This window comes from Acanthochromis polyacanthus, chromosome 8 (genome assembly GCF_021347895.1).
Source record: "Acanthochromis polyacanthus isolate Apoly-LR-REF ecotype Palm Island chromosome 8, KAUST_Apoly_ChrSc, whole genome shotgun sequence".
Taxonomy (NCBI): domain Eukaryota; kingdom Metazoa; phylum Chordata; class Actinopteri; family Pomacentridae; genus Acanthochromis; species Acanthochromis polyacanthus.
This window is the reverse complement of record NC_067120.1, coordinates 29,652,079-29,675,993: the sequence shown is the minus strand read 5'-3', so window position 1 is coordinate 29,675,993 and position 23,915 is coordinate 29,652,079. Positions and strand designations below refer to the sequence as shown.

Sequence of the window (23,915 nt, the reverse complement as noted above, 5' to 3'; positions counted from 1 at the left end):
GTCCTAAGACTGACAGCGTTTGTTTCCAAAGTGAGACTATTTGCTAGTGCTGTGGTTGAATGAGCTTATTTTGAGACATTTGTTGGTGAAAAACAGTTTTGGGGATGAAATTAACTGTTTAGCTGAGATACATGATGGAAATGCAGGCTGTGTTCAGAGTTTTGAACATGTGACTTCAGTTTGGACCAATGCTTGTTACCAACTGAAAAAAACTGTAATTCAGTACAGTTCTGCCTACGACACATGCTACAGGTGGATAGTACTAAATACAGATTTCTTTTCTTCTTCTTCTTCTTCTTTTTCTTATTATTATTGTTATGTGGACATGCACTTTGTCCTGTTTTGGGGAGTATTTTTACAATTAACATGGAAATTACATTTTTTGTGACTTTATCAGATATTATCTGTAATTTAACAAAGTAGGGTAACTCTGCAATACCAGTAAACTGATTTAGAAATATTAAGTATTACATTGTATCAATGAATGATCAATATGTAGATGGTAAATGAAGAGTTCATTTGCCAAAACAGATAACTCCTTTTTGATAAATGTTCAGAAAACTTTTTTTTATTGTTTACTTGAGATAATATAAATCAAAGTGAAGTTGAGTGGATTTGACTCAGTAGAAAAATACATGACAAAATAGAGAAAAAATAAATTATTATTATTATTATTATTATTATTATCTCAAGAAAACAATAAAAAAATGAGTTTTCTGAAAACGGAGTTACCTGTTTTTGGAAATGAACTCTTCATATGCAGACATGTACACTCAAAATTTGAAAAAGAATTAGAGGTTAACAATAAACAATGGAGACATTCACATGAGAGTACAGTAAGGCTTTTAAGTGAACATGCCACATTGTAAAAGAAGTTAATTGTTCCGTTGCTTTGTTCTGTTTTTACAGTTTTTACCTGTCATTATGTGTACAGTTTAGTGTTCTTTCACTGTTTCCTGTTTTGTTAAATTATAGATAATAACTGATAAAATCTGAAAAAATTCCCATTTGCAAATTGACGTCAAAAAACAACAAAACAATATAAAACTAAAAGACACAAAAAGTCAAATTTAAAACATTAAAAATCTGTATTTTGACATAATTTGTTCTTTTACAATGTTTGACCATAAAATTACATAATTTGACTGTTTTTAAATCCGTTTTTAAACGCAGATATCTGCCATTATTTTCACTATTTACACACTTTTAAAACATCACAGAATTTTTGTAGGGATTCTTGCTCCCAAATTTAATCTTTTTTTAAATAATATTGACATTTTTTCACAGATTTTATTTTATTTTTACAGTATATCTCACTATTATTAAATGTGTATTTATTATATTATTTTTTTCATCTATTTGTCTACATTTGTTTATATTTGATACAATTATGTCTATTTTATCTTCCCTTTTTAAATACTGGATTATCTCTTATTCTGCCCCTAGTGTTTCTTCGTTACATTTAGTTGTTGCAATGTTTCCATATTGACTCCTTAACTTAAAACAAAATTATTTATTGGGGTTTTTGAAGTGGAGTTTCAATAAACAGCTTTGTGTGTCTGTATGAAATGTGCCATACAACTAAAGTTTATTTTACAGTTTTTCTCGATTGCTAAGACACATTCCTGGAAAGCTGCTCTCCTTCTCCCTAAACTGTGAACACAAAACCCAGTTTTCAAGCTACATTCACAAAACCTCTGACTCTTCTTGCAAAACCAAACTTTCACCCCAAAACAGTTCAATCTGTGCTCTGAACTGAACTACGCTGTCAAATCATGCCTCAAGTCAATCTAAATAAATACTCTACTGAGTAGTCACTAAACACTACATAGAAAAAAGGAAAACACAATGCTCAGGACATGAAGCGGTACAAATAAATGTTTATTTAGCCTAAATGCATGTTACAAAAACAAAATATCTGGACATTTGTAACACTTGTACATAGAATAAAGAATTTGCAAAAAACAGAAATCCTGTGCATTTCCATGTAGCACTTGTACGTAAAAATAAAGCACAAAAATATACAAATGAAGTACAAAGAAAAGAAGTGCATTACTTTGCCACAGCATCATTCTACATCTTCATCTACATCACAGGCCACATTTTCTCTGGCCAGGAAACGGGGGAAACCCCCTGGCATGCTGTATCCAGGCTTGACATGCCTCCACACCCATGTCCCCACAGGCCAGTTCCATGGCTTGCAGGAGATTCACCCTGGTGTAAGGTTGGCGTTCATATACCTTCCACCGCCATGAGGAGAAGAATTCTTCAATGGGGCTCAGGAAAGGGGAGTACGGTGGAAGGCAAAGATTGATAAAACCTTGGTTCATATTGAACCACACTCTAACCTGGAGGCCTCTGTGAAAACTCACATTGTCCCAAACAACAACATAGATGGGCTGCTCATCCTGCTGCCCTAACAGAGCATCTCGCATGTGATTGAGGAAAATGAGGAGATGGTGAGTGTTGTAGGGCCCTAGGTTGGCATGATGGTGGACAACACCATGGTTGCTGATGGCAGCACACAATGTGACATTGCAACCACGCTGCCCAGGGACACCAACAATGGCCTGTTGGCCAATCACACTACAGCCTCTCCTTCTCCTTCTGGTGAGAATAAATCCAGCTTCATCCATGTAGATGTATTCATGGGGTTTTTCCACTGCATTCAGTTCAAAACCACTCTGTAGAGATAGATATATATATTTTTGTAAGTGATACAGAAAAAGTGATGTAGGCCAACTACAGTAACCAACATTTATGTGTCTGGATATATACCAGCCTGGACATACTGGAATCTTTGCTCTTTGACTGTATCAGAGTTGCATTCAAAGGGCACTCTGTACAGCTGTTTCATGCGCAGTCTGTTGCGCTTGAGGACATGATCTACAGTAGAGAGGCTGACACTGTCAGTACCCTCAAAATGCACATTGTCCTCAATGATCCTCTGCTGAATTTCATGCGGTTTACTGGTGTTCTCACGGACCATGTCGACAATTAGGGTCTCTTGGTGTGGGGAGAACATAGATGTCCTACCACCCTCATGTGGCAGTCTTTCAGTTCTACAAAAAGAGAACATGCACTTACAAAAATACATACATGGAATAGGCGTACAGTCAGACTAACCCTCCATTACAATACTACAGTACACTGGCACAGTGATGTACTGAAACATGTTTACTGTGGTACAGTATATAGTACAGTCATTGTACATATGTAATGTTGTCAACATTTACGTACTATAATGTCAAAAAAGGTAATTACCTGTTCTTTTCTCTAAATCTTCAGATTATGGTGGACACAGTGAATCTACTGATGTTTGGTTGTACCCTAAGTCCGGCCTCCCTCATCGTCATACCATGGACAAGAAGTAGCTCTGATTTCATCAGATATTACTGTTCTTTGTCCTCGCTGACCACCTCGACCACCTTGACCTGCTCGACCTCCTCTCACATGAACTACTCTTCTTAGATTTCTGTCCATTGTAGTGCCTCACAAACCAGTGCTCTGGCTTATATGTACCCTCACCATTAGCCATAAGCGTGATCAATTTTGAGTTGCTGTGTTCAACCGGTGATGCCTGAGCTTTAACTGTGTTTGACTTTTGTCACCTGTGCTCACCATTATGCAACACAGTTGCATCACAATGACAATGTGTTGACAAGATGTGTCTAAACAGGTGAGAAGTGCTTGTTTTGCCAAAAGAGTGACTGATTCAATAAGTGGGTTCAGGCAACTGAGAATTTGGTTCAGACAATAGGGTTTAGTGTTTTAGCAATTGAGAAAAACTGTATTCATCTCTCAGGATTCAGAGCAAACCGAGATGTTATGACCTACTCATTTTTCTGTCACACACTTTCTCCGTTTCATCCTAAAACCCTGATTATTTCACACATTTTGACAGAAACCTCGCGGTTGTTGTAAACACACATCTAATTTGCATTCCATCCGTGGCACCATTCAGTGTACCACTCCTGGCACCGTTGTCTTGGACTTTTACCCACTGCACACGGCGGTACGTGAAGGCAGCACATTATTTGGCTTGCTCACGGAGTCCGGCCGGGTGCAGAGCTGCAGGCGACCGGAGCAGCACAGACAGACGGAGGCGGGGTTGTACCGTGTGCACACTTCCGACAACACTACAGGGATTACAAAGGAGCGCCTGTTTGAATTGTGTCTGAGCTGAAAATACGCGATGCTTCTATTTTGAACAGCTGAACTTCAGAATAATAATAATAATCCTATTACAAAAACTAAATAACCAAACCTAAAAGGTCACTTATAAATTATTTTGGAGATTGCAGATCAAAAACGGTGTTATATGAGTGAACTGTTTTGTATTTAAAAGCAAATTTAGAGGTTCAAAGGAAAGGACTGGACTGTGAAAATTGAAATAAATAACTTGCTAAATGAAAACACAAGCTGGAAATAGAAAATAAATATCCATGATGCAGATAATACACTGACAATTGGGCGAATACATACATTTTATTAATCTAATTTGCCTTGATGAGACATTAAACAAACTATATATGAAAATTACTTCTCTTAAATTCTACAAATGCAGTTTTAACTGTATTCTGAACGCACCTTGACCTCAGTTTACATAATGTTCCCACTATTTTATTAATCCGTGCGCAAAACTTGGCACAGCTCATCTTTGCACACATCCTTCTTTCATATTAACCTCATTAGGATCCATATAACCATATAAAATCACTACTTATCACATCCATCCATTCTCTGCACCGCTTTATCTTTGTGATTTTATATGGATCCTAATGAGGTTAATCATCATCATTTAAATTTCACGTGCTATTTTAGGAAATTCTGAATTATTGTTGAACTTGTGTGTCCATATGTTCACGTCTCTAAACCCTCCACAGCCCCACACTGTGTTTTGATTCTGGATAAATGCGTTAATTATTCCGGAGCCGTTTTCCCCCCGGGGGGTAAAGAAAAAACGGGGGTCCGGGTGGTCTTACATAATCTACAGCCGACACGCCAGCCTGCCCTCGGTTGAAAGTCTCTGTGTTCCGGCTGCTCGTCGTGTGCACAAGCCTCCGTGCAAATCATTAACCGGCAGTCTCGGGCAGTCTGCGTGACACACAGGCGCGTTTTGCACCCGGTTCTGTTTTCCCCGGACGCTATAAAAGCGCCGCACCTCCTCCAGGAATCACAACACTCAGACAAGACGCTTCACCTTCTGAGGAAGAACAACTCACCTACTGGAAAAAATGGACCCTTGCGAGTGCGCTAAATGTGAGTATTGTCATTTTGTCTAGGTATGAACGTTCTTGCTTTTTAAAAAAGAAAATACAAATGATGTTCTTACTAACCTACATGATCTGTGTTGTTTCCATGTTCAGCTGGAACATGCAGCTGTGCAGGATCCTGCAAGTGTAAGGACTGCTCCTGCACCTGCTGCCAGAAGAGTAAGTTGAATTCATCCTCATAAAATGCACATGTAGCGTTTTTAGTCTTAATCAGGTCGGGGTGACTTTCTCAACCCACTAAATCTAAAATTTCCTGCTAGTATCTACCAGTGAAGCATGGTTTTTATTTTTTACCTTTTATTTGTAGTTCCTGAATTAAATTCACTGCACAGGTGCCTCCTGTTGGCTTAATGAGCTACCACCTGAAATGTATAGATTCTCATTCATTTTGTCAAGTTCAGTTAGCACTCAAAATGCTTTAATTTATGCGTTATTCATGTTTAAGTCCTCCCTGACTGGCTGCATCTGGTGTCAACATTTGGTCAAAATCAAGGCTTTGTTTCTGTCTTCACTGTGGCCTAACTTGCTCTTCTATTTTTGCAGGCTGCTGCCCCTGCTGCCCATCAGACTGCAGCAAATGTGCCTCCGGCTGTGTTTGCAAAGGGAAGACCTGCGACACGAGCTGCTGTCAGTGAGGAGCCTGCAACAGCATCCCTACTCCTGCCCTTGTGATGGAGCAATGTGAACAACTAATGGTTAAATTTGCAGATGTCTAGAGCATAGTGTTTTGTACTCTTCTTTGGTGTTAAAATAAACATGTTTGATTAAGGAAAAGCAATGTGTCATCTGGTTTTGGCTTCTGACTTCAGTGGTGTAAGGTTTCAGTGTATGAGGATGTGCTGCAGCAGGAGGTCATTTGATCAAGGCTGCACTTGCATGAAGCTTGTGTACAAAGCTGAAAGCCATAAATACTTGAATGAAGAGCCTATAGCTGAGTTCTGATAATTTGAATTGAGGGTAAAATTTAACCCCTTAAATTCTAGCTTAACTAGAGTGCATCAACACAGTTAATGCTGACAGAAAAACCTAATTCAGCAAAAATGTGTGTTCAGCCAGCTCTTCGTTTAAACATGTACAAAATATAAATTACTAGACCAATGCACTCTTACTGTAAGTCTCTGTGTGTGTGTGTATATATATATATAAAGATTCAATAGCATTATCTAATAATCATTCCTGGCTCCGTTTATATTAGGTCATCATGTGGACTTCAAAATTATGATGGCAATAAAAAAGGTGATCTATTTTGACTTCCGTGTTATCCTTTTGCCAGGCGGAACTAAAGACAAGGTTTCTCATAGGAACATTATTGCCGACGCACACCGGAAGTGTTGCGTTGTTTGTGTGTTTGAAGGAAGTTTTCTGACACAAGTCTTGCTTTTCGATGTTGTGGCTTTTCGCTAAGGAAGTTTAATTACCCTGGGCTATAATTAAAGACATTTCATCGTGCGAAAATGCCTAAGGTCGTGTCGAGAAGCGTCGTGTGCTCGGACACCAGAGACCGAGAGGAGTACGACCATAGACATAATAAAGGATAGACGCCGCTCGGGGTGCTGCGCAGCGAGAAATATGGCCGCCATCTTGGTCCGGTCAGCCGCTCCACTCAGCGCTGTTTGACAGCGCATTTACACCAGGGTGAATCTCCTGCAAGCCATGGAACTGGCCTGTGGGGACATGGGTGTGGAGGCATGTCAAGCCTGGATACAGCATGCCAGGGGGTTTTCCCCCGTTTCCTGGCCAGAGAAAATGTGGCCTGTGATGTAGATGAAGATGTAGAATGATGCTGTGGCAAAGTAATGCACTTCTTTTCTTTGTACTTCATTTGTATATTTTTGTGCTTTATTTTTACGTACAAGTGCTACATGGAAATGCACAGGATTTCTGTTTTTTGCAAATTCTTTATTCTATGTACAAGTGTTACAAATGTCCAGATATTTTGTTTTTGTAACATGCATTTAGGCTAAATAAACATTTATTTGTACCGCTTCATGTCCTGAGCATTGTGTTTTCCTTTTTTTCTATGTAGTGTTTAGTGACTACTCAGTAGAGTATTTATTTAGATTGACTTGAGGCATGATTTGACAGCGTAGTTCAGTTCAGAGCACAGATTGAACTGTTTTGGGGTGAAAGTTTGGTTTTGCAAGAAGAGTCAGAGGTTTTGTGAATGTAGCTTGAAAACTGGGTTTTGTGTTCACAGTTTAGGGAGAAGGAGAGCAGCTTTCCAGGAATGTGTCTTAGCAATCGAGAAAAACTGTAAAATAAACTTTAGTTGTATGGCACATTTCATACAGACACACAAAGCTGTTTATTGAAACTCCACTTCAAAAACCCCAATAAATAATTTTGTTTTAAGTTAAGGAGTCAATATGGAAACATTGCAACAACTAAATGTAACGAAGAAACACTAGGGGCAGAATAAGAGATAATCCAGTATTTAAAAAGGGAAGATAAAATAGACATAATTGTATCAAATATAAACAAATGTAGACAAATAGATGAAAAAATAATATAATAAATACACATTTAATAATAGTGAGATATACTGTAAAAATAAAGTAAAAACTGTGAAAAAATGTCAATATTATTTAAAAAAGATTAAATTTGGGAGCAAGAATCCCTACAAAAATTCTGTGATGTTTTAAAAGTGTGTAAATAGTGAAAATAATGGCAGATATCTGCGTTTAAAAACGGATTTAAAAACAGTCAAATTATGTAATTTTATGGTCAAACATTGTAAAAGAACAAATTATGTCAAAATACAGATTTTTAATGTTTTAAATTTGACTTTTTGTGTCTTTTAGTTTTATATTGTTTTGTTGTTTTTTGACGTCAATTTGCAAATGGGAATTTTTTCAGATTTTATCAGTTATCTATAATTTAACAAAACAGGAAACAGTGAAAGAACACTAAACTGTACACATAATGACAGGTAAAAACTGTAAAAACAGAACAAAGCAACGGAACAATTAACTTCTTTTACAATGTGGCATGTTCACTTAAAAGCCTTACTGTACTCTCATGTGAATGTCTCCATTGTTTATTGTTAACCTCTAATTCTTTTTCAAATTTTGAGTGTACATGTCTGCATATGAAGAGTTCATTTCCAAAAACAGGTAACTCCGTTTTCAGAAAACTCATTTTTTTATTGTTTTCTTGAGATAATAATAATAATAATAATAATAATAATTTATTTTTTCTCTATTTTGTCATGTATTTTTCTACTGAGTCAAATCCACTCAACTTCACTTTGATTTATATTATCTCAAGTAAACAATAAAAAAAAGTTTTCTGAACATTTATCAAAAAGGAGTTATCTGTTTTGGCAAATGAACTCTTCATTTACCATCTACATATTGATCATTCATTGATACAATGTAATACTTAATATTTCTAAATCAGTTTACTGGTATTGCAGAGTTACCCTACTTTGTTAAATTACAGATAATATCTGATAAAGTCACAAAAAATGTAATTTCCATGTTAATTGTAAAAATACTCCCCAAAACAGGACAAAGTGCATGTCCACATAACAATAATAATAAGAAAAAGAAGAAGAAGAAGAAGAAAAGAAATCTGTATTTAGTACTATCCACCTGTAGCATGTGTCGTAGGCAGAACTGTACTGAATTACAGTTTTTTTCAGTTGGTAACAAGCATTGGTCCAAACTGAAGTCACATGTTCAAAACTCTGAACACAGCCTGCATTTCCATCATGTATCTCAGCTAAACAGTTAATTTCATCCCCAAAACTGTTTTTCACCAACAAATGTCTCAAAATAAGCTCATTCAACCACAGCACTAGCAAATAGTCTCACTTTGGAAACAAACGCTGTCAGTCTTAGGACACTGAACCACAAAATACCAACAACAGAGAGCATTATATGAAATAAATTTTAATCTTCAAAGTTTGAATGATTTCTTTTTATGTAAATGAGTATTTTATTATAAAATAAGATCTTTGCACTTTGAGTGTTCTAAATTATTGTGCTATATTGCAAAAAGAATGAATCTGGAATGCAGTAGTTTACTTCAACAAGACTGACATATTTTCTCTGTGCTTTTGCATCGGTACTTTGGGACCTTACAAAAAAAAGTCTACTGTAAACAAAATAAATGCAGAATTCAGAGGACAGAATAGAAATCAAGAGATAAAATTCAAAAACCAACAACACATGTATACTGTAACATTCACACCCTGTCGTCTGCATTTGGCCACATGTTTCCATCCATTACATCTGATGTCTTCTCTGGAGATGCATTGTGGGTAGAACCTTTTTGAGTGTCTCCTTTATGATTTCTGAAGAGGCCAAACACAGATCACCTGAATCAGTTTTCAGCTGACAACTACTCAGCTGTGTTTGGAATTAGATCATCTTTTTATTTACTTTTATTGTCAATATTTTGAAATGATTTTCAATAGATTTCAATGTGGCTGCAGCAGAAATCCCCCCCATCATTCTGTTTTGATTGTGTTTTTAACTGTTTGGAACACAGTGTGTTAGCATTGGTAAAATGTGCTGTAAAAGTCTAGTGTTTTGCAGGTGGTGAACTAGTAACTGAGAAAAAGTTCATGAATTTTGCTGACTGTGGTCACTGAATGCATTTTGTGTGAAAGCAATGGGAAGTGATTCACAGTTTGGTCCACATGGACTTCTGTTTTGCAGACTGTGTTAAGAGTTTTGAATATGCGACTTCAGTTTGGACCAATGCGTGTTAGCAATCAAAAAAAACTGTAATAGACATCTCTAGTTTTTACAACTAGCCCTCTGTGAGAGTTCACTGAACCAGTTGGGTAATTTGTACATTTTCACTTCCGCCACTATATTTCATTGCATATATAAAGTAATGAAAAAACAAAATCAAATATTTTGGAACTATTTATTCAAATTTAAATGTTTTAGGCTGTGCCCCATTCTCCCATATTGGTATTTCTCATATTTACGAGTTTACGAGGGGAGCCTGAAGGCAGCATTTTTGCACCCGGCACTGTCCGGCTGCACTGGAGTTTTTCCCACAACAGGTCAGTCCTGGTGTCAGCGCGTAATGAGCTGAGTCACTGCAACATGTGACATATTCAAACCCCTGAGTGAAGAGTGAAACAAAAGATGAGTGATGAGTGCAACTTTTGTTAGACAAACAATTAAAACATTAATTAAAACAACTAAATCACAAAACCACATTCTACCTGAATATAAATGTCAGTGGCAAGCTTTGTTCCACCCCTAGAGGATTATTTTAATTCAGAAATAAAATTTAAAAACAAAAAACTCCCAAGAGACACAAAATTTCACAGTGAAATGGATAAATGACACATATGTCCGAGTTTCCTCTCTGTTAACCATCATCCACTAAAGACTAGAATAAATTACTGTAAGAAACATTAGAGCAAAAAAATATTCACCACTATTTTCTTCAATAATTATTAATTAGATGATTAGAGCTTAAAATAAAGGTTATTTTAGAAAAGCTACAGTTACTCTGTATATTATTTAAAATAACAAAATATATTTTATTGTAGTCTACTTTAATACAAATTTCAGCTTTTATTACAAGTACAGTGGATCCTCATATCTGTGTGTGTGTGTGTGTGTGTGTGTGTGTGTGTGTGTATAAATATATATTTCTTGTGTATATAGATATTGGAACAAGCAAAAATAAATATATTGGATATCATTATATACTCATAAAAGAGAATTGTTGGACCAACCTGGAATAACTGACTCATTTAGTATACATGACTGAATTAAGACAACAAGTAACATTAACACCTTTGGTTTAAGTTAGCTGTACTTAAAGGATTTGATTCCTCACAAATGAACAGTTTCCTTTGCTGTAACTAAATTTAAAGGAAAGCCAACTTGAAGTTTCCAGTTTTCTTGAAGTATTAGCTCTACCAAAGCATAAAATTCAAAACAGAATAGCAGAGTATAGGATCCAGAAAAGTAAACTGCCTTCACCAAACCAGAAATATAAATGTGATTTCTTCAGAAAGGTACTTTATTTCAACTACAGCTCCAAATACACTTTGTATGGTGTGTGAATGAATAAAGGGTAAAAGAAAAAACAGTGCAACACAAGCATTCATGAGGTCAAAACTGTGACAGTGACAAGAACAGACGTAACAGTTGGAAGTGTCGTCTGCAAAACCAGAGTTTTCTCGTATTTTCACTTTACTCAGCTACTGTGAATTCAGATTTCACAATCGTCTAATTCCATTATGTGGCCAGAGGCAGTTTCTGTAGAAATGGTGACTCATCTGTCATGATTATGATGAAATGCTTGTGTTGTATGTACTCTCAGAGGAAAAGTGTCTGCTGAATTAAATTGTAGAATTGTAGAATATTAAATATGGGATTGGAGAATGCAAGTGACTCATGAAGTGAGCCTCATAAATGTAAAACAGTTCAGCTCAATTTGTCTGTTTAAACCAAAACTGGATTCGGGTTAAGAAGCTAAAACGCAAAGGTACTCATTTGTAATGTAACAGGTCTTTATAAATCCTAGTAACTGTCACTGGTTGGTTAACGTGTTGTTCAATAAATCTTCAGAGAAAGATATGAAGGCAGCACATGTGGAGGTGCAGTTTGTGTTTCAGAGCTCTAGAGGGAGACCTTTACACATTTATATTAACAGAGAGTGCCTTCCCTGCATGTAATATGAGTAGAGAAAAAGGTATCTATGCAGCAACTAAGCTATGAGTACAGAAACCATACACTCAGATACCTTCAACAGCCAGTTGTCCAAACTTTGATCAACTCTCTTAGGAATTTACAGTCTTCAAAAAATGCTAAGGCTACAGTTAACTGTAAACAATTATATACACAATCATTTTTGCAAACACTGACAGTAGTTAAGGAGGAGAAATTAAGTTTTAAACTATCAACGGACAGTTAGATGTACATAGAAGATTCCTATTCAGAGATTTCACGGGATCAACAAGTACTACGAAAGCAAGGAAATGGATCATAAGTGTGTGGAGCAAATGTCCACAACTTAATCTTTAATATACTGCCACATAAAAAAACTCTCTCCTTTATGAGACATTGCTGGTGTATGCTTGTCTTTGGGAACTGTCCTATGTTGTTATCTCAACCTGACAGTCGCCTCTGTCACATATCATTTACCGATCAGCTGCAACATTATGACCACTGACAGGTGAAGTGAATCGATATACGTTATAATGCAACATTCTGCTGGAAAACCTTGAGTCCTGACATTCATGTACCACCCATCTAAACATTGCAGTTCAAGCAACCCCCAATTCCCTCTCCACCATGGCAACAGCAGTCCTTGATGCCAGTTGCCACCTTCAGCAAGACAATGCACCTTGGCACAGGTCAAAAACTGGTCAGAAATGGCCCGGGTAACACGACAGAGCTAAGGTGTTCACCCAGGTTCCACACTCCCCAATTCAAATCTTATTCAACATCTCTGGTATGTGCCAGGATAAGCCTGATCTAGGTAGATCCCACCCTGCAACCCACAGGACCCACAAAATTCACTGTCACCATCCCAGTGCCACAGGACATCCCCAGAGGTCCTGTGTTCATGCCCCACTGGGTGAGAGGAGTTTTAGCAGCATAAAGGAGACCAACACAATGGTGGGCATGTGGTCATAATGTCATGCCTAATCGGCGAGTACTTGTGCATGCAGAACACTGAATCCTGCAAACATTAGAAAACTGTACAGGGTATCACGTCTCAAATCTGCTGCACTAACTCTGATTCTCAAGAAAACTGGTTCAGACCTTAACAATTTCAATAACCTTTGCCCCATTTTCAACTTGCCATTCCTCTCCAAAATCCTAGAGAAAACAGCTGCATCTGAAATCCACTCTCACCTCTCCAAGAACAACCTCTATGAACAGTTCCAGTCTGGTTTCCATCCTCCCCACAGCACAGAGACAGCTCTGCTGAAACTAACCAACTCCTGATGGCCACAAACTCCAGACTCTTGTCCATGCTCATCCTTCTTGACCTGAGTGTAACTTTTGACACCATCTCCCACTCCATCCTCCCCCATAGACTGACATCTATTGGTTTATCTTGCACATCCATGGACAGGTTCATATCTCTCTGCCCATACTCACTTCATTCAGTTAAAAGCTTTTAGATCCCAGCCATCTCCCTTCTCCTCCGGTGTTCCCCAAGGCTCTGTTGTTGGTCCCATCCTCTTCATTATTTATCTTCTCCCCCTCAGCCATATATTCCGTAAATATAACATTCAGCTTTATTGCTTTTTGGACAACAACCAGCTCTACCTTTCCACAAAACCCACTTCCACCCTCCCTCCCACCTCCCTCTGTGACTGCCTGCAGGAAATCAAATCCTAGTTCTCCAACTGTAGTGTGTCTGTGGTTAAAGGGCAGACAGTTCACCTGGAACCTGATCCTGCAGCCCGGCATGAGTCAGGGTACATTCATGACAAAATATGACATGCGTATCCTCACAAATGAATTTATTTAGCAATAAAAGTGACCTACAGTGGTTTGAAATAGTTCATTGGCTCCAGTTAGCTTCGAGATTACACATTTCATGATAGTGTGATGACAAATAACATCAGATTTACTGTTTTTCTAATTATAACTCATAGAAAATCATAATGATTTAATACAGGGACTCTGATTAACAATTTCGCAATGTAGAAAAAAAGACTTCACTCAAACCGCACTGAAAGCACCAAAAAAAAAAAAAAAAAAACTGTCTGCAAGATCAAGTGTGCTGCTGTCACTGAGCTGCCTGTTATTTGCTGAGCACGCTGGGATCTTGTTCTATCAGGCCAGACATGTCTGGATCCGCCATATGGGACTTAGTGCCTCAAGAAAACAGAGCAAAGTAGAGCTTCACTTTGAATAGTCTGCTACTTTCAAGGGAAAAGGGTTATTTTTTATATTTCTAAAAAAGTCACAGGCTGACATTAACTTATTTCAGCAGCGTGCAGTTCTGCTACTGAGTAGTTTGCTACCTTTGGCAGCATGTTTTCATGCTGTAGGACAGACTGTGCATGGACAAATGAGGACTCGTCCACTTTCTAGGAAGGTTCACACGAATCTGACTTCCATCTGCAGTCCTGAAGCAGGTCAGTTCAGCAAAAACAACTCTTTTGGAAATCCTGATAAAACAACATTTGAAATCTGTTTGGATTATCTTGAATTAACCACAAAGATTTACTGAAATAATTTCAGCTTACTAAATTTAACAAAGTGAAGAAACAAGATTGTAGCCATTCTGCAGCAGGTGCACTGAATCATTCTTGTTTTTCTGCTGTTGCTCCTGTTTGTTTTACATTTATAGCAGTAATAGCTGTAGCATTGCAGAGCACGCTGATGGTATTTGGGTCAAATTCAGTTTACATTTTGTGATAAAATGAGTTCAAGCAACACAAATTAATAGAATCGGATCAGAATCATTATTAAGAATATAAAGAGGTCAAGCTGAGGCCTTTCTACAACTACTCCAGATCAGACTTGTTTCACACGAGCAGATTCCTGCAGTTTTGTTCACTGCATGAACTCCACATTTTGCTTCGGACTATTTTCTACAGCTTCCCTGTTTTTTCACGGAGTCGCACCATGGCGACTCTACAACAGAGGTGTGAAGGGATCACTGGTTGAAGAGTGTGATTAGGACTGAGGCTGCTGGGATTTGCAACTAAAATCCAGGTAAACAGTTTTCACTCTTGCAAGCTGTTTTACTAGAGGGGTTAGATAGATTTTAGTATTTGGAGTTTATATTCTACAGCCATGGCAGCTTGATTTGCAGGCATCTGTGCTGGTACGGAGCTTAAATATGATCCGTCTATGCAACTTTAAATGTCTACATGGGCTTTCTGTCCTGGCCAGGATACACACAATCAAAAGCATTCAGAACATAATAACCATATCAGGGAAGGCATTTTACATATTTTATGCTCTGGTTGAAGAAGGAGCTTAGTCTTTGCAGTACGTCACACATGGAAATCTATTCACTTCAGTAATTACTAACACTCAAGAGTAAGAACCATTCCACACACAGATTTTTAGCTGTTTATTTTCTCCTATTCTGTGAATGGTTTGCACATTTCGCTCTCTCTGCAGACTGCCATGGATCATGTGCTGAACATAGCTGACTATTACGTCCTCACTCCGTACGTTTACCCGACCTCGTGGCCCGAGGACTGGGCCGCGCGTCAGATCATCAGCCTCTGGGTGGTGACCAACCTGGGAGCACTGTTCATTTACTTGGGCTTTGGTGGTCTCAGCTTCTACTACGTGTTTGACCATAAGCTAATGAAACATCCACAGTTTGTTAAGGTAGGCCGTATGGTAGACAAGGCCCTAAATTCACAATTGTATAGTAGAATAGATGGACGATGTGAACTGTTTGTGTCTTTTACCCAACAACAGAACCAAGTAAGAAAAGAGATCCAGTTGGCAACTGTCTCCATCTTCTGGATGAGTTTCCCTACTGTGGCCCTTTTCTTCTGGGAGATCAGAGGACACAGCAAACTTTATGAGAGCATCGATGAATCTACCTTGGGTGAGACAACGATTATATAAAATCTTAAATTCCAAAGCAGGATTCATGTTAAAGGTTCCTCGATGGTGAAAATCAAGTTTTTTATTTTAGCCTTAACAGCTCCATATGGTGGTTTTTATATGCTAGAAGACACATCACGATCAAAATAAGCAGTCAGCGTCATAGCTGAGCATTTCCACCTTGGAACTGAAGCTGATCTCAACAACATGGATTTAGACTTTCCAAGGTTTTTCCACATATCTATCTAATGAATCAATAAGCAGCATGGATTTTTTTCTCAATTACTTTAAATTCTTTTTAGAACATGTATGACAATTTGCCATTAGAGTAGCGCAGAGTAGTTTTACAGTGTTTGAGAAGAATTGAAGGCGAGCTGGTGTGCTCGAGCTGCAGTGAATAGTGGCATGTTAGATGGGATTCACACATCCATCCATTCATTCTCTATATGCCACATAATCCTCATTAGGGTTGCGGTGGGTCTGGAGCCTATCCCAGCTGACTTGGGCGAAGGCAGGGGACACCCTGGACAGGTCGCCAGTCTGTCACAGAGACAAACAATCACACTCACATTCACACCTACGGGCAATTTAGAGTACCAAATTAACCTCAGCATATTTTTGGACTGTGGGAGGAAGCCGGAGTACCCGGAGAAAACCCACGCATGCACAGGGAGAACATGCAAACACCATTCAAAAAGATCCTGGGAAAGTCAGGGCACAAACCAGAGATCTTCTAGCTACAAGGTGAGTGTGCTAACCACTACCCCACTGTGCAGCCCAGATTCACTGTAGGAGCAATAATATAACAGTACATCTAAGTCAATTTAAGGCAGAATGGGTTTAGTTTTATTTTAAAAAATGAAACATGGAGGTTACTTACTCTGGTTTCTCTTCATCTTTCACCTTTTACTAAAGGCTTCCATTGAGAGTGACTCCAGAGAGTTTAGCCTATTTTTGCCAGGCTTTGCCGTCTGGCAGTATCATATAAGAGGTAATGTGGCTGAGAGGTCTAAGGTGCTGGATTAAGGCTGCAGTCTCTTTGGGGGTGTGGGTTCAAATCTCATTGCTGCCAGGATTTTAGGTGCAGAGGTGATGCAACGATTAAGTTTCTGGACTACTGATCAAAATGTCAGAGGTTCAAACTCCGATGCAGTCACTGTTGGGCCTTGAGCAAGGCCCTTAACCCTTCCTGCTCCAGGGGCACTGTATTATGGCTGACCCTGTGATCTGACCCCAATTGGGATATGCTAAAAGCAACACTTCACAGCGCTGTAATGTATATGTGACAAATAAAGGCAAATTATTATTATTATTGTTATTATTATTATTATTAAAGGGATTTAATTGATGATTGGAGAGAGGCTTCAACTTTAATGTAAAATTGTAAATGAGCTTTTCTTAAGGCTGTCAAATTCTCCAAAAATAGGCTGAAAGTGCATTTAAAACTGTAAAATTAGTTTATAACAGACTGACTAGCATGTTTTTGTTTCAGGCTGGTCAGGGGTGTTCCTGAGCATCGCTGGTTTCTTGTTCTTTACTGACATGTGCATCTACTGGATACACCGCTGGATGCACCATAAGAGCATTTACAAGGTGAGCTACAGGGTTTATACGGCCAATGAGAATTATCACTTGACTCTGCAGTTCCTCTGAGCTCTATAAATCATTTTTACTTTTATTTTATGGTTTAGGATCAGTACTCCCCTTAATCCTCTTACCTAAAGAAGCAGGTAGCTTATTAAGCCCAATAACCTTTCAGAACTGACTGTAAACTACCTGCCTGGCATCAGATGGCTTGATGTGTAAAGAGGATACTTTTTGCTGTGTCTCAGAATAAGCTCAGTCAATCAGTCATTTAAGAAGATGAAAATGTAATATATTCCAGACTCTTTACATGTAAAATGAAATATTTCAAGCCTTTTTTTGTTTAAATTTGGATCATTATGCCTATAAACAAGCATTTGGTTTAAAAATGAACATACTTTTCAGAAGCTGGACATTTCTGTATTGTAAATGCTTTTTTGATTGATATTGGGAAATATTCAAATAATATGCGAAACTTAATTTCATGAGCTATAAAGTCATAATCATGAAAATGAAAAAAGGCTTGAAATATTTCACTCGACATGCATAAAAAGGATATAGGATGAAAGTTTACCTTCATGAACTAAATTACAAAAAAAAAATTCTTTATTATGTTCTAATTTTATGAGATGCACTTCTGTATCAATGCTATATTTACAAATGCCAAAGAAATCGTTACAGACAGGTGCATGACCAGAGGTTTAACTTACTACTTGGAGGTGACCATGAATGAGAAAATGCTCCATTTTTTGGTTGTAAGGGCTCAACATCTGAAATACTGCACATTCTTATATATCTGTTTGTCAGATTAGCCACTTTGGATGTTCAAGTTTCCTAACAAAATTTGAAGAATATGACACTTTCCTCCATCAGTGACCGATTTTGACTGCAATTCACTGTACTGTACAGCTAAGAGTATATTTCTCTTGTGTACTTTGTCTACTAAATCAATCCTGAAATTCAGGTCATTTCTGCTTCTCCCCCTCAGCACTTGCATAAGCAGCACCATACATTCAAGATCCCTACACCGTTTGCCAGCCATGCCTTCCACCCACTCGACGGCTTCCTGCAGAGCTTACCCTACCACGTATACCCTTTCATCTTCCCCCTCCACAAGGTCTTGGTCTGCTCATCTACTCTACTGATGTTAGATCATGGAAAATTTTTCTGGTTAACTTTCAAATGCTTTAACTCACATTTTGTACACTTCTATTACAGGTGGTCTACCTCTCACTCTTTGTCTTTGTCAACATCTGGACTATTTCCATACACGATGGAGACTACCGCCTCCCGGGTCACCTGATATTTCTCATCAACGGTGCCGCACACCATGTGGACCATCACCTGTACTTCAACTACAACTACGGACAATACTTCACACTTTGGGATCGCCTGGGGGGCTCCTACCGACACCCCTCAGTGCTGCTGGGAAAGGGGCCACACGACCACATTCGCAAGCTCATGGCAGAGGCTGCAAGGACACAGTGATGATGGAGCGACACTCAAGACTTCTGCTCTGGTTTAAAGCCATCATTGAAGATCAATAGTGCAAGGTGTCCACAATTAGGATGTGATAATGACTCCTTTTCTGTATTCCCAAAAGAAACTGTGCTGGTGTGACATGTTAACATGCACTGCAAGAGAGGTTAAAATGACCCCTGTGTAGACAAAGTATAGGCTAGTTGCAGTTATTCTACCTGTTGTGAAACAGTCTTAGTAACTGTGACATGAATTGCATTTCTGTCTGCATTTGTTTTTTGTTTTTTTTACATATATTGTCATTTTCATGCTTTATATTGATACAATAAAAATTTTGTCTTTGTGTCCTTACGATGGACATTTTCAGTATATTTCATCCATACAATCATCTGTGCATTCATTTTTTTCCATTCAGTTTGGAAAAAAGAAAAAGAAAAATACAGAATGTGCCTTTTTTTTGTCTTTTCCAGGCTTTAAAGCTGCAGTCGGCAGTAATTTCTTGATCAATATCGGTGAAACATACTCACTGACCAGAAGTTACATCCAGTAATTACTCTATCCTGAGCTTAATGTTTTTGTCCTGGACTGGTAGGTTGGTAACTTCACAATTTTTGTCGTATCCAAATGTGTGGTAATGGTTGGTTAGGTTGTGTAAGTAGATTTACAGTGCAAGCTGAAGAAGAGGCATCTGCTAATCAAAGGCTGCCAGCTGTGGCTAATTCACATGTAATTCTAGTCTACTTGTCATGTTCATGTTTACAACCAATCCCGTGTTGAAGTATGTGTGTGTATCTGTGCTTATCTGCTGGCTGTTTTTACAAATTCTGGCTTTATTTTTTTCATTTTCTTAATTTCTACCTACCCCAACCATAAAAGGGAAAAGGGAAGTGAATGTGCGTTTTCCTGCTTTCTTGCAATGCTAATTTTGTAAGCAATCTTTTAAAAGTAGTAAATTTGAAATGAAGTACTGAGAATCAGCGATTATAACCATCAGCTTCGTCAGTCTGACAGGTGGACTGCAGCCTAGTATGAATGTTTTGTCCAAATGCAACAAGTCTTGGTGTCTCATCTAATTACAGTAGAACTCTCAAATTCAAGTGTCAGGGCTTTCTGAATTAATATTGATGTATTTTAGGCCTGGAGGAGTTTATATAATTATACAGTGGTTCACTACAGTGCAGTATAACTCATTTAAAAGGGACAAAATAAACTTATCCCTGTTTCACTTTAATTTTGTGTTCATGTAGTAATGCAACATTATCAAATCATCGAAGGACCTTCATTAGTGAAAAAACACATGTAACATCACTGAGGTATTCCAAAGTGAGAAACTTTAGTTACCGTTACAGGATGTCTTTCATCATGTGTCACACCACTGAAACCTGTGCTGTTCCTCCTCATCAAGGCAGCATCATGATCACATATAGAGCCACACTGGTCGGGATTATGTGAGATGCACAAGCTAACAGCACCATCTGCATGTGGAATCTTCTGGGATTAAGGCAAAATTATGGGTCAGTACATGTAAATGTAACATACCTGGGAAAAGCTATCATCCTTCTCAGAAAATCTATAATGTATGATTTTCCATTTTTTCAGATTGCATTAACTGAATAAATGAATAATGTATGGACACTATTCCCTAAAAGTCATTATGTGTTGGCTAATATAAGACATTTTACCTCAGATGTATATCACTTTAGCTCAACTTCTGTTGTTAAAGATTTGCTATAAACCCAATTTAAAGCCACTCTTTTGGCATGACAGCAGCTTAATTAATTTCTAACTGTACATAGAGTGGTTAAATTTGTTGCTATCCCTTCACTATATGAAGTAAAAGGAGCTGCTGTAAACTAATAATAGGGAAAAGTTACTTTTCAGAGACTTCGGTCTAACAGGGTGGGATGCATGGCTTATTTAGGACCAACGCTGTATTCATCAAACTTCCAACATTTATGATCACAGTTTAATAAAATGAGGACAAAGCATTTAAGTTCTATATGAGTGACAGGTAGCTGACAGACATTTAGTAAGTCTCAACATGCTGCTAGAGACAAAATATTTTAATGTGATTTCTTTCCATTTTGTCTTTTTACAAAGTATCAAAATATTTGTGCATCGTTATTGCTTAGCTGGAACATAGAACAATTTACAGATGTCTGAATGCCGTGTCAGTGTGGATGCGTTTTTTTTTGTTGTCATTTTTACAGTCCAATTTAAGGTTAGTCTCTCAGCTTCCAGTGCTCGGTGTGTTTTCGTGCAGGCTCTGCAGGGCGAGGTCAGTCCACTTCATCTCTTGTTCTTTCACGGACTCGGTGGATCCTCCGTTGTCCTGCTCAGCCTCGGGCAGTTCACTCTGAAAGAGAGCAGAGACAGCAAGATTCCATTAAAAAAAGACAAGTAGCTCACTTTACTGTACCAACACTAAGATGAAATCAAGAACATTTGAGAGAGGCTAAAACAAAATAGCAGATCTTCTATTAGACATGTAGGCAGAAGCATATGGTTGTTTATTATTGACCCAACTAGAAAGCATGCAGACATTTCCCTCTAAGGGGACCCAAACCATGTCAACAAAATATCACTTACAGCGAACCAGAGCCACCGGATCCACTTAATGTATGGGTAAAGTTTCCTTTAACTTATCACCCATCTATATGTCTTGATCCTGAAACATGGCTACTGTCACAAGTATTAATCCTATTACCACACTTCATGAATTACTCCAACACCAAAAGATCACAAGAGATTTTAAACAGAGAAAAATAAAGCACAGTCTGTGGTCTTCCCTCTACTTGTATGTTCATTATATGCCACAGAGCAGCTTACAACAGACTGAGCTACTCCTCAGGTCAACTTAAGTTGTCCCAGAAAACATCAACTGTAACAAGATTCTTTCCTCTCCCCAATGTGCATCATCGAGTTCCCCAAGATCCTAATCAAAGCTTCTTTTCATACTTCACATACTGACCATCTGTTTTCTAAACCAGAAGCTCTAACTAATCCATATGGCCTTCTCTTACATGTATATATCAATAGTATAGTATATTTGTGCGTTTTCAATCTCCTAAACAATTACCATCATTAAATTTGAGCTTTTATGACTGTATATTTCCACATAATAAATTAAATTATAATTAAGTATAATGACCTGCTTGGGAATAGATGTGATTATAATTTCCGACAAAAACATGGCTTCCTGTTCACATCATCTTCACAGCTGGTTGTTCCCCGTTTAGACAGCTTATGAGTAGAGCTGAACAATAAATTGAAATATTATCAGAATATTGCTAAGCTGAAATCCAAATCACAAATGTGTGTCAAATTCCATTATAAACTAAGCACTGTGGTTCTACAGAGATTTCCCGGCCTACAAATCCTATTCTCCAGACTAAAGGAACATGCTTGTTTAGTACAGACTGCAGCAAAAAAGAGAGAAAAATCACAACTAACTAATCAAACTAACCGCAATTTGACTTTTTTTCATTGTGTATTCTCCAGTCCAATTTAGGAACCTTGCTTTACCTGAAAACAACAAAAATCAAGTTCACCTGTTGCCAAATGATTTAAACTTACGGGAACATCACACCTGTGAGCAAATAATATCAGGACTTCTGGTTTTCACAAACTACTGACCACTTCTGGTTTGTTCTGTGCTCACTAAACAGCATTGTCAACAATAAAGGTGAATTAATGGCAGGAGTCTTTGAAAAACCTCCAATAAATTCTTGTTGTAGCCACATTTTGGTGAGAAATTACTGCAACTGACTGATCAAATCCTGTCCACATTAGCTTATGCTAATTAGCATTATTGAACAATAATCACAGCATTTACCAACGGGATGGTGACATCTTCGTAGGGCAGCCTGTCTTCCCTCCAGGCATCGTCCGTAAGATCCAGGACTCTCCCGTCTCGTTGGATTTCGCTGTCCATCCTCTGAGGAAGAACCCGAGTCAGATCTGCTTCTAACCTCAAGCTAACAGCTACACGTCACACGCCGCGACACAATGTAAAAACAGACAAAAAAAAGTAAAACCAGGGAGCCAAAGTCCACTGTTACTTTTATAAATATACCAGTTAGCCTCCCTGCCTGTGTGCAGATATTTTATTTTTAGCCGTTTCAAAACAGGTTGCGATAATTGTACGTAACAAGGCGACGCTTGGTGATGACGTATGCAATGATATCATCACGTACTTGGGAAAATGAGAAAAATACATTCTGAAATTCATTTTTTTTTCATCCCACACATTGAGTGATTCTACCATTTTGAAAACGAAATATCGATTCACGGACTTTTAGCCTGAGCTTCGGCTATTTTAATTATATGCACAGCAGAGTTTCACTCCTTAAACTTTTATTTTTTCAACAGGTCCATCGTCATCACGCCCGAATTAATTTAGCTTAATTTCTTACTTTTTATTTGCTATTCAATTAACATTATGGTTAATTATCTTGTTTAATATTCAGCAGCAATGGATTATTAATTATTCAGTTTAGTTTTGTGATTGTTGTGTTTTCCTGCCACTATTTTTCTGTTCTGTTCTTTTTTGATTTAACAAAATTTGCAGTCCTTTGTATTTGAGTTATTTCACTTTGTGCAGTTCATTTGTTAATTTGCTTTGGTTTATTTAGTACATTTTGGGATTTATTAGTTGTTTGTAAATATTATGACTGTCCATCAGCTATAGTTAAATTTAAGGTTCAGGGTGCAGGACAGTTCCTTTCGTACATCCCTGGACCGAAGCAGAGTTCATGACCGCCACAGTTTACATCATGCCATCTGAATGCATGCTTGAATCAATAAAAGACCTTTGGTTTGTTTTAATTTGATTTGGTAGATGCTTTAATTTACTCACCTCTGCCATCTGTATTATATCACCTGTTCAAATGGGAGTTAATATGCTCAAACTCTGAGAATCTGGCTCAGAGATGGAGACCCATATTAAAATGTATTTATATTATTCCAGAACATTATAGCCAGATTGTGTTTTGTGTCGTATTAAGGAGTTTTACTGTTTTACATCTATTCAAGGGTACTAAATACATGTCATAACTTC

The 23,915-nt window shown here is 37.9% G+C and overlaps 3 protein-coding genes and 1 long non-coding RNA gene across 4 annotated transcripts; 2 read left to right on the top strand and 2 right to left on the bottom strand.

The window, feature by feature from the left end:
- Window positions 1-1,860: 1,860 nt before the first annotated feature.
- LOC127535061 (uncharacterized) lies at window positions 1,861-4,903 on the bottom strand. The gene is made up of 2 exons (XR_007943707.1): window positions 2,793-4,903; window positions 1,861-2,684 (listed from the first exon to the last, which is right to left on the bottom strand). It is a non-coding gene; the product is annotated as an uncharacterized LOC127535061 (long non-coding RNA).
- Window positions 4,904-5,029: 126 nt separating this feature from the next.
- Window positions 5,030-6,050, top strand: LOC127535060 (metallothionein B). The gene is made up of 3 exons (XM_051951923.1): window positions 5,030-5,262; window positions 5,370-5,435; window positions 5,820-6,050. Exons 1-3 carry the CDS (start codon window positions 5,238-5,240, stop codon window positions 5,909-5,911), a joined length of 183 nt encoding a protein of 60 aa, XP_051807883.1. The 5' UTR covers window positions 5,030-5,237; the 3' UTR covers window positions 5,912-6,050.
- Window positions 6,051-14,026: 7,976 nt separating this feature from the next.
- Window positions 14,027-20,087, top strand: LOC110971457 (lathosterol oxidase-like). Its single transcript, XM_022221803.2, has 7 exons — window positions 14,027-14,355; window positions 14,821-14,938; window positions 15,353-15,568; window positions 15,662-15,794; window positions 17,286-17,386; window positions 18,366-18,494; window positions 18,596-20,087. Exons 3-7 carry the CDS (start codon window positions 15,359-15,361, stop codon window positions 18,863-18,865), a joined length of 843 nt encoding a protein of 280 aa, XP_022077495.2. The 5' UTR covers window positions 14,027-14,355; window positions 14,821-14,938; window positions 15,353-15,358; the 3' UTR covers window positions 18,866-20,087.
- Window positions 20,088-20,901: 814 nt separating this feature from the next.
- On the bottom strand, window positions 20,902-23,013 carry anapc13 (anaphase promoting complex subunit 13). The gene is made up of 2 exons (XM_022219540.2): window positions 22,692-23,013; window positions 20,902-21,212 (listed from the first exon to the last, which is right to left on the bottom strand). The coding sequence occupies exons 1-2, from the start codon at window positions 22,788-22,790 to the stop codon at window positions 21,087-21,089; spliced, it is 225 nt and encodes a 74-aa protein (XP_022075232.1). The 5' UTR covers window positions 22,791-23,013; the 3' UTR covers window positions 20,902-21,086.
- Between the last annotated feature and the right edge of the window lie 902 nt (window positions 23,014-23,915).